The 11473-nt window shown below is 37.7% G+C and overlaps 1 protein-coding gene across 1 annotated transcript; it reads right to left on the bottom strand.

The window, feature by feature from the left end:
* Positions 1-236: 236 nt before the first annotated feature.
* Positions 237-11426, bottom strand: Dynlrb2 (dynein, light chain, roadblock-type 2). Its single transcript, XM_005409345.2, has 4 exons — positions 11324-11426; positions 8708-8783; positions 3255-3422; positions 237-481 (listed from the first exon to the last, which is right to left on the bottom strand). The coding sequence occupies exons 1-4, from the start codon at positions 11324-11326 to the stop codon at positions 438-440; spliced, it is 291 nt and encodes a 96-aa protein (XP_005409402.1). The 5' UTR covers positions 11327-11426; the 3' UTR covers positions 237-437.
* Positions 11427-11473: the final 47 nt, after the last annotated feature.

Raw genomic sequence — 11473 nt, 5'->3', positions numbered from 1 at the left:
TGGGCTGGTGTGACAGAAGTGGTGGTAAGAAACACTTGGTAAGGGCTGGAGGAGGTACTGAGCTCTGGGGCTGAGCTCAACTGCAAACCATGCTCCACCTTCTCACCATCATGGAAATGGGCAAAGTTACACTCCTAAGCTCGGTGACAGCTAGTCCTAGACTAAAAGAACCGCCCCAAAAAAGGCTAGAAGCTTTCAGTTTCTAGAATCCTTCAGCTCTCAAAAACAGAGACATATATACCAAAATCTGTTTATTATTTAGTAAAAAGTACAAGTTCACAGTGCAATCAAAAGGGACTAAAAGAGACAAGTTAATAATTCAGATGTAAAAATAGAAAATAATGTCCACAACTTAGTTAGACTGGGATATAATTCTAGGAATCATTAAAGAGGAAAGTGTTTCCAGTGTCGTGAGGGCAGATGTGACTGTAGCAGGTCTACTCACACGGATTCTGAATGACGATCAGAAGGTATTCTTTATCTGTGGAGAGATGTGGGCAAAATTAATTCACCCTAGAAATTCCACTTAGTACTGGCACACAGCTGCTGATCTTCCTTTCTCTTTCAAATATCACATGGCCTTTGAGACTGATGGCTGCTCATCAGAATCATCTGGGTATTTAGAAACTTCCCATCCCAGCCTGGCCACTGAGAGTCTGAGTTCATTGGTCTGGGGATAGTGTCCCAGGCATGGGCCATTATATAAAAATGCTCTCCAAATGAAATTACAAAGCTGTATTTAGTTTTTTGGATATTCTAATTTTTTATTTTATGGAAAAATAAAATTTTATAAAAATAGAATAACAATAGTTAATATACTGAGTGTTGTTATCTTCAAAGTAGTTACTCAGAGTACAAGATATGTGCATAAAAGTTCTCCAAACAATATTGACACAAACCTTTTTTTCCCAATGAACTAAAAGAAGCTAGTAGTATAAATATCTTGTATTTTTTTCCTTTTCCCTTCCTTCCTTTCCCCTATCCTGGTTCCTCTTTCCTTCTGTATAATTTCTTTCCATTTCACAATATCTATTGTACATTTTGGGCCTTATTTACTCTTTCGGTTTCTCACACCAGGGAGACAATATGATGTTTACACATGTGAATCTCATTTATTTCACTTATGAGTATGGAATCTCAGTGTTGTTTTAATTTGCATCTCTTGAATGACCAATGACGTTCAACATTTTTCGTATATTTATTTGTATTTTTATTTCTTCATGTGAGAAGTGTGTATTCATCTCAGATGCTCATTTTTGGATTGCGTCTTTGAATTTGGGTGGCTCTGGTTTTTTAATTCTTTATGTATTCTAGATATAAGGCTTTAGTCTGAGGGACAACTGGTTAAAATTTATTCCATCCAGGGATGCAGGGATGGTTCAACATACACAAATCAATAAATGTAATACAACACATTAACAGAGACAAAGGCAAAAATCACATGATCATCTCAATAGATACAGAAAAAGCATTTGACAAAGTCCAACACTCACTCATGATAAAAACCCTACACAAAAAAAAACTCTACAGAAAATTGGAATAGATAGCCTTTATTTCAACCTGATAAAAGCCACCTATGACAAGCTAGCAGCCAGAATCCTACTAAATGGTCAAAAACTGAAAGCTTTCACTCTAAAACCAGGAATAAGCAAGGATATCCCCTACTACCACTCCTATTTAATATAGCTCTGGAAACACTAGCCAGAGCAATTAGACAAGAAGAAGAAATAAAAGGAATGAGGGTGGCAAAGGAAGAAGTTAAACTATCATTATTTGCTGATGACATGATGCTCTACATAGAAGATCACAAAAACTCCACCAAAAGACTTGTAGATTTAATAACCAAATTCAGTAGTGTAGCTGGATACAAAGGCAACACTCAAAAATCAATAGCATTCCTATACAAAAGCAATGAACTCACTGAGAAAGAAATTAGGGAAATAACACCCTTCACAAGAGCATCTAAAAATGAAATACATAGGAATCAATCTAACAAAGAAAGTAAAAGATCTATACATTGAAAACTACAGTACTCTAAAAAAGGAGACTAAAGAGGGTATCAGAAAATAGAAAGATATCCCTTGTTCACGGATTGGAAGAATCAACAAAATGAAAATGACCATGCTCCCAAAACTGTTATACAGATTTAATGGAATCCTAATCAAAATATCATTAGCATACCTCACAGAACAAGGGAAAATTTTCCTAAATTCATTTGGAACCAGAAGAGGCCTCGAATAGCAAAAGCAGTTCTGGGCAACAAAGGCAAGTCAGGGGGCATCATAATCCCTGACTTGAAATTATATTACAGAGCTTCTGTGATAAAATCAGCATGGTATGGGCAAAAAAACAGACCTGAGGATCAGTGGAACAGAAAAAAAGATACAGACACAACTACAAACACACATTCAGCCACTTTGTCTTTGACAAAGGGGCTACTGGAAAAAAGATAATATCTTTAGCACATAGTGTTGGTAAAACTGGCTTTCCATATGCTGAAAATTAAAACTAGACACATGTCTATCACCATCCACTAAACTAAAGTCAAAATGGATCAAAGTTCTAAATATTAAAACAGATACACTAAATCTGCTGGATGACAAAATGGGTAGAAATCCTGAAGACATAGGTAGGCAGAGAGTTCACGAACAAAACCCAGATCGCAGGGAAAATACTACAAAGAATCAACAAGTGGGATCTCATTTATTAGAAAGCACTTGCACATCAAAAGAAATCACCAACAGTGTGAAAAGACAACCCATCATGTGGCAATTCTGATTTGATAGATGCGCTACAGAGAACTTTGTTCTAGGCTGGATTTAGGAGCACAATATAGTCATTTAGTGACTCTTTGTAGACGGATATGCTTTGTGGATGCTGCCTTCCTGTAGGCCAGGATGGCTACACTTTATTCTTTGGGCTCTCCCCACTTTATTCTCCAGACCAGGCACGTGTCTGCATGCTGTACAGTCTGTGTGCCTGATTCACTGAAAAATGAAAGTTACATCTACTTTTTTGTTAACTAACAGTAAATGCAAAATGGGCAAATTCAGTTTAATCAAAGGTCAAACTGATCATTAATTTCATAAAATTTTCAAGTTGGAATCTTCAGATTCAAACATCTTCATTTTGTAACCCAAGCAAATCATGCTTTATATTGTATATTAAAATCCATATTCCCCGCTCTTTGGAACAAGGCTTTTAACCAGTAAAGTGGAAAGGTGCTTTAAATACACAATGAAATGCCAAGTTACCTGGAGCTACCATGATTTCATGTTTCTTTGACCTGATCCTCAGGAAAGTTAAGTCGTTCTGAGGGTCAATATCACGGATCGTGCTCTTGGCTTTTATTGTGAGCTGGTGAAGAAGGCCTGCATACTGAACCGTGGTTGAGTTGTCCAGAGTGGTTCGGATAGGGATGCCTATTACGAAATTTGATTTTGGGTTAACATTTTTTTCTGATTATAAAAGTAGTATGAACATCATAAAGTTACTGCAAAACACTGCTAACTGCAAAGAAGAGGAAAAAGTAACAGCAGATACTACTGGTATCAATTTTAGTTTACAGCCTCACAATTTTTTCTTTTCTACATAGATTTTTAAATATAAATCTAGTCAAACTATGTTTATGAAATTGACTGTTGCTTTTTTCCTCCTTTAGGTTGGAGCATACAGTTGTTCTTATTGATAATATAGTTTTAATCTTGACAGACTTAAATATTTTGTGGACATTCAATCTCCTAATGTTTGGACAATCAGTCTTTACATTTTTGCAGGTAACAGTGTGTACACTGTGTGTTCATCATTTGGAAGCTGTTCATTGATTATTTGAGCCCTAAGTGAGTGCATTTCTACATAAAGTGTTTCCCTCCAGCATCCTATCCACAGCAAGTCTGCTTTGAAATGCTTTGTATGAGGAGTGGTATGAGCCTTCCTTCCTGAAACCAGAAACATAAAGTGATATCGCTGCCCACGTTGGAGTCATCAAAAAAGATTTTTCAAAATTTGTCCCTAACACCTCGTACAGTATTTTGCAAACCTTACATTTTATGTTAGAAAGGCAAGGTAACAAAGATTATGTACTTTTTCACAGCATTCCCTGGTTTGCACTCATGTTTTATTTTAAACATTAGTAAGCTTGGCTACTTGATTGCTCTATTGTTCTATTATATGAGTATAAAACACAATCTATTAATTTAGCTGGAAGATTCTATCCAGACAAATATGCAAGTATAATTCAATTCTGCTCAAATCAATCCAGCTAATTCAGGTCAGCCAGTGCTTTGTACCTATTATGTAACAGGTGCTGTGATAGGCAGTGTATATATACACTATTATATCTAAACAAGGAGAGCCTTCACAGTATTTTGGGGGCTGTCAAATAGTTAGGAATTCCAGGGGTTTTATTTGCAAATGTGCCTTTACTGTGCAGGGACACATGGAGTGAAAGTGGGATTACTGACACATTCCTTAAGTGCCTGAATTAAGGCCAATCTATAAAAGACCCTCACCTGGATCTCCATTTTCCCTCAGAAAGTGTAGCTCCAGAAATGCTCACAAAAAGAGCACTTTCGAGAGTAGAAGAGTACTATGAACCGAAGGTTTTATCAAATTTTCATGAGACTGTTGGATGGAATCCATTTTTACCCCCAAAATGACTAGTTTCTTTTTAAGATAACTACTATCTCCAGAAGAGGTCTCGCTAAAGAATATAAGTATAGAACTTATAGGGAAGCCTAGTCAACAGATAAGGTATTATATACAACTGTTAATTTCTGCATTATTATTTATTGGTCATGCCTCCCCTGAAACGGACCAAGTTGTCTTTCACACCTGATGGAAGGTCACAAAGCACATCTTTAACAAACAGGAAACAGAAATGTTGCTGGCGCTCAACCTTTGAGGATCACTTTTGATGAATACTTTTATTTTGCATCCTAAATAGTGACAGCCTATGAAGTCTGCATTGCTCAGCATCAGCAAAAGAAATACAACCCGAATAAATTATTTAAAGTGTGGATGACAAGATTATGAATCAGATGTTCAGGCCTACTTAGTTATGATCCACTTCAATAAATAAAGCGGCTAGCCTTTCTGAATAATAAGGTGCATCATGGAAACACGTGGGCGTTTTTCATATATATTGCAGATCCTTGGAAACAAACAAGAGCTATTTAGTGAGTTTTGCTGAGTACCTTGTGAGGTAATTAAAAAATAACTTAATAAAGAGTAATTTTAGCACACAGTATTCTTGGTGTTCCTCCAGGTATATTCTAGGTCAACTCCAGAAGGTATACATTTGTGTTTATAATATTTAGTGGTGTCATTATTCTGTACCTTAACTTTCTTCAGTTAAAGAAATTGCTTGATTCAGTCTATGCAGAGGTGATTCATTCATGTTAATGACTATAATAGTCTGCTGGGTGGCTGTCCTATAATGTACTAACTAATTTGTCCTCTTGACAGGCATTTAGGCTATTCCTATTCTTTGACTCTTATAAACCAGGCTAAACAATATGACCCTAGGCATGTCATTTCACATTTGTATGTATGTATAGAATAAATTCTTAAAATGGAGCTTCTAGAACAAAGAATAGGTGCATTTTTAAGTTTGATATTGCCAAATGTATGGTGCTGCTCTAAAATATAAGTATATAATCCCAGTAAGCTGGTACTTATTATTTCACTGGATCATCTTCAACTGTACCTTTGCACTTTGGTTGCTAGATTGTATTTCAAAATAAAAGGAACTGGCTGGATGGCTGATAAAATCTAATGAAATTCAAGTGGTGGATTGTTAGAAGGCCAAGAATATTTAAAATTAATAGCCTACAGGAATTTGGCTTATATACATAAGAATATATGACAGATGTGACTGTGTGGGAGAGAGATATTTATATTCACTAGTATATAATGGAATGACTATGTTGTAATATTCTAAACAATGAGTGGTTTTATAAATAGGAAACCAATGTTAATAAACAAGCTCTGCTAATCAAAACCTATGTGACTCAGGATTGATAAATTGCTAAGTCTACCTTATTGTCATAAGGAGGTAATCTGTGTTTCCACAACAGCGAGACCAAAGGACTAATATTTAACATGGCCTATGAGGAGCTCCCATTCAATAAACACACTAGACCTAGCTAACCACAAATACGATGTCAGATATATTAAAGTAATTTGCCTATAATTAGTAGACCAAAATCATTAGTACAGAACAAGGAGATGCAAATGCCAAATTAATTAAATATTTTCTGTGCTAAATTTCATGAGATTTCTGAAAGCCAGATAGCTGTACTATAATGACTGATACTTTCATCTAAAATTGAGTAGGGTGTTGAAACTGAGCACTGATAACGTTGCATTCTGGTCACACAACTGACACTATGTACTATTAATAAACACCCTTCTCCTGCACTCTGGTATTAATAATCTGACCATAAAAACAAGCCCCTCAAGTATATTTTGGGGAAAAAGGTTAATTTAACTTTCAGGCAAAAAGTGACTATCCATATAAGTCTTGAAAAGTGCCCTGAATCCTTACACAACCTTATCCCAGGAGAGGGTAATTAAAAATTAATGGATATTAAAAATATTTTGCTGCCTTTAGATGCGAGAAGTTTTCAGGAACTTCAGGAAAATAAAGTAAAAATCGCTTTTTAATTCCAATTACTTTCTATAACATAGCCTTACTTTCTCCCTATTCAAATGTGCACGTGGCTATAGAAAGGGAGAGAAACGGCCTTCTCTGATGAGCAGAGTCATGCTCATCAAGTAAATATTACAAATTTATACTTCAATGTATTTGTAAATACTACAAATTTTAAACTTCCCCTATGGTTGGGATGGATTTACTGTCTTATTTGCCTATTATTAGTACACATGATGCCGTAGTGAGTATTCTTTTATCTAATTCTTTTCGTTTCTCCTTAGTATAAACTCCTAGGAGTAGGTTTACAGAGGCGGGTGTGGCTACTTTTGAGACATGTGAGGAATACTACCAGGGTTATGTGCTTTCTGAAAACACTGTCCCATGGAGCACATTAGATGAGTTGGCCTGGCTGCCATGGGAGAACGCAGCTCCACTGGTCCCCCGCCCCCTCCAAATTCAAGTCCAGCCTAAACATGGTCATCTGGTTTGGAGAGAGTCTTTGAAGACACCAGTAGGTAAAATGAAGCCATTCTGTGCCTCAATCCCATAACAGAGGACACAGAGGAGAGGATTCCGTGGGACTGCGGAAGCATGGGAGCTGGGGTGGAGCGTCCCTAAGCCAACGGACACCAAAGACCGACAACAACCACCGGAAGCTGGGGAGGAGCTAGGAAAGCTTTCCTGGTAGAACCTTAAAAAGACTGTGACGTGATGGTATCTTCAGTACCGTTTCTGGCCTCCAGACTGAGAGAATAAATTTCTGTTTTAAGCCACCAGGTGTGAGGGACTTTGTTGAAATAAACAAAGCACTGCAGCCCAAGCCAAGCTAAGGAGGCAGCTCTGTGAAATCATGCAGGGAGCCCACGTGAGGCATGCAGCAGAGTGCATGCAAATATTTGGAAATAAACTCAGTTTAACAAGATGCACTCACGGGGCCTGGGTCACTTCCTGGAGCTGTGTGGCATGACTCCTGACTTACCTAGAAGGACGATCGTAGATCCTCTCTCCCCTCGGAGTGTTTAAGCTGAGTGAATTAATATTTTTTAATTATATAAAAAATAAAATATTTTATATGTGAAAATTAGTTAAAATATCCACATTCTCACAATTATTTAATTACAATTCTATTAAGTGTTAGCTATTTTAGGGGGTGCACTTGACATTTATCATTCCATGAAATAATCACAACCTCTGGTAAAAGACAATATGTTCTTTTCCATTCTTAATGGTAATGAATTAAAATTCAGAGTTTAAATAAGAGTTTTGGTTTCTAGCTGCACTTTAAGGATGTATTGATGGATTCTGCCAGGACTGAGCTGATAATATGCCAGATTTACAGTTGTATCAGGAATTATGGGAAGTATTGAATTATTTCAACTAACAGTCTGGAATTTCTGGTATCTCTTGCCTTTACAAATATCTGAATTAGCAGTGAAACCAGCAGGCACCTTTCAGAGGTCTCTGCCATGGCTGAGCATGAGGAGGTGCTACGTGGATTCATCCTTAAGGAGGGTTGTGTGGAGAAAGAAAGGTCTGGTGGGTCTTCAGATGTCATAGGTGGAGCTGCACTGGCCCTTTTTATGCCATATGCACAAATACCATAAATAACATGCAGATGAGTCCTAAGTGATGTTTTCTAATTGTGGTAAAGGAACAATTTCACTTAAAATGAAGACTAAAACTTTGCATCTTTTATGATGTTAGCACAAAAACAAACTGCCAGCAATGACGGTCTTCCTATCTTAAACATGACAGCTTTACTGGCACTCCTGAATGATGAAAGAGAAATACTAAAGTATTAAAAAGGATATGATCTATGTGTTTCTTAGGAATATTTAGACATGCCTGGCTAATATGAATATCCCCAGCTTTTAGCAGAGTGCTTGGCATATAATAGGTACTCAACAATGTTTGATATATAACTGCCATAACTAAATTTACAAAATATGCTCTGTATTTCAAATTGAAAGATATTTGTTTCAAGGCTTGATACAATAAACAAACTCTTGGTTGAATTCTATTTGTCAAGAAGGCGCACCGTGACATATTTACCTTCTGCATTTACGACCATGGTTCCAATAACTCCTTTATGGCTCTGGATTCTCTTTAGGGTTTCCTCTACCTCTGTCTGGAAGAGATCAGAGAGGCAATTAATCAAAACGGTCTTTGTGGTGATATCAGTCCTAAGGAGAATGATCTTCAGAATGATACATGTCCCCCCTATTTCTTTAATGTAAAGTTAAGGTACTGGGTTCTATAATCCTGGATATTTAAAAGCCACATTGGAAATCACCAAGCCCTATATACAAAGCTATATAAGATCTCCCCTGCATTCAACCCTGACAGTTCTCTGGGCTTGCTCCATTTTAGTGACAGAGACCAAATTGCCTCACAAGAAACGTACTCTCACTAGAAAAGTACTTTTCACATTGCACAGAAATCTGCCCTGTATCAGCTTTAATAAGTTGATCTTTCTGTATTCACAAAAACCCCTTTTGTATATTATTGTCTTCCCTTCCTCTAAAAGTGGATTTTAATGAGAAACTGTAATTTTCATTAGTGCTTGGTGTTCATTCAGATGATTAAGTTTCAAAAGGGTATTGTAGAAAATAACATGTTCCAGGATTCCAGGGTTCTCTTGATAACTATAGCTTGAGTTTTGGTGCAAGCTGACTATCAAATCATGAATGATTATGTTTCAATCCCATGATTGAGTTTTAAACTTTTTTGCATAAACTCTATTGTACCAAGTTTTCTTCTTTTGTGAAGATGCCAAAATCAAGAATACTATTTTCTAAACATGCAAAAGCTGATCAAAATATAAAGTGAACGATTAAATTAAAAATTTTATACACTAACAAACACATTGCCATTAATTCTCCTCAAATTAATGCCATTTGCTTTTAACACACTCATGTCATAATTCTTGTCATTTTCTGAAGAGGTTCTGGAAGTTATCCTGTTGCTGTTCTACCATCCAATAGAAAATCAGGCTCATAAAACCATTATAGTGTTCTGATTTACCACTGTGCAACTCTGGCTCTTCCCCAAAGTAAAAGACAATGAAAGGTAAAAGTTTTGAATTGATTCAGAACATGGGGACAGCCGTGATAGTGCAACTAAAGACTTTAAATGTGTTTGAAGTAAGGAGGAATATTTTGAGAAGGATTAATGATAATGTGTCTTTTACTGTAATAGAATATTTTAATTTAAACATTCACATTTCTCCATCACACCTATATTGTTCATGTCTGAGCAGTCACTGGATATTCTCAATTTAAAGAGTATTCTGCAGTCTACTGATGAGGGATTGTGATATTCTACTCTGTCCCCCACATCACATAGGTGAACATTATGTTACTTTAGTCAAAAGATAGGGTTTTTTTTTGCACTTAATGTGGTCTGAGTAGTTATCTTTTCCACCATTATAGCAGATGTTTTCTCAATTTCAGGCCCTGCTGTATTAGGTTCAAATTTTTTGCTATTTTAAACACTATATCATTTGTCTAGCATGCTCTTTAACCTCACTGACAAAAAGCTTAAATAAATGTATTTTAAGAGGAAATTGTTTATCATGAAAATAAACGGAAACCTGGTATTATTTGTTATAAACAGAAATAACTGTGAAAGCAAAATGAAATGAAGACAGGGCACAAGTTTTGATTTCTACTGCAGGGAAAGCTTTGAACTGAAATCCCATCAGACTGAGCCCAGAGTCACCTCGCTTCAGGTGAAAAACAGAAATTACCAAACGACAGGACTTGGAGTGCCAGAAGCTTTCTCCTCACTAACGGCTTAAACAAATGGAAGGAGGAACTTTCCCACGACGTGACTCACCGGTTATGCAGCACATCTGGGCTATCTTATGTCTTGATGAATGTTTGCCATCTCGCTTTGGGACATGGCACTAAAGCCCAATACTTGTACAGGGAGTCAATCCTGTATTACCTTTCTGATGATCTCTAAGACAACGTCCACAGCTCTTTACAACCATCGTTCTGTTTATCTTTTCTTTGTTTACCTCCCTCTCCCAGTAGCTTCGCTTCTCTTGATTGCTGAGTCCTCCTAGTGCAGTATCTTAGGTCCCCCACCCCTTGCTTTCTCCAGTCCCTACTGTGCTTTTCTTTTCTTTTCTTTTTTTTTTTTTTTGTGGACCTTTCTCTTCTCCCTTCCTCTTTTCTCTTGATTTTCTTCTTCCTCAGTGTCTCCTGTCCCCCACCTCCATTCCCTTGTTTTCCCTGTTCCATTTCTTCCTTCCCCCCTCAGCATGAGATTTTGTTTGTTTGTTTGCTTTTTTTCTGGTACCAGGAATCGAACTCAAGACCTTGCGCTTGCCAGGCAGGCGCAGTGCCGCTGAGCTAAATCCCCAGCCCCGAGATTTTTTCTTTTTCATCTCTCCGCTGCCCCTTCACAAACATTCTTAACTCCCAAGATTTTTCATCTCCTCGATCTCTTTCTCCCCTTTCCAAATATCATCCTTGGCAAGAACCACCCCCAAGACAGCTTCCCCCCATCTAGGCATCTTTTTCCCCCTTTCCAGGGTCTTTTTGCCCCTCCAAGAAGCCTCTGGAGCCAACATCCGTGGCCGCGGCCAGGCAGCCAGGAAGCAAAGGCCCACGCAGGTCGGCGCCCTTGACAGTGGGGCAGTGACGGAGACCCTGAATTTACCATCGCGTGGCCAGCAAGACTCTGAGCTCAGCCTGGCGTCTCTTCTTCCCTGGCTGTCAACAGCGCTTCCAGCCGTTGCTAGGAGACAAGGGAGGAAGTGACCTTCCGGAAGCTTCGGGGTCGCGCCTGCGCAATCGCGATTGGGCAGCA

Source organism: Chinchilla lanigera, unplaced genomic scaffold (genome assembly GCF_000276665.1).
Source record: "Chinchilla lanigera isolate Chin_1 unplaced genomic scaffold, ChiLan1.0 scaffold00121, whole genome shotgun sequence".
Classification (NCBI taxonomy): Eukaryota; Metazoa; Chordata; class Mammalia; order Rodentia; family Chinchillidae; genus Chinchilla; species Chinchilla lanigera.
Note: the sequence above shows the minus strand (reverse complement) of the source record. Positions and strands in the feature narration are given on the sequence as shown.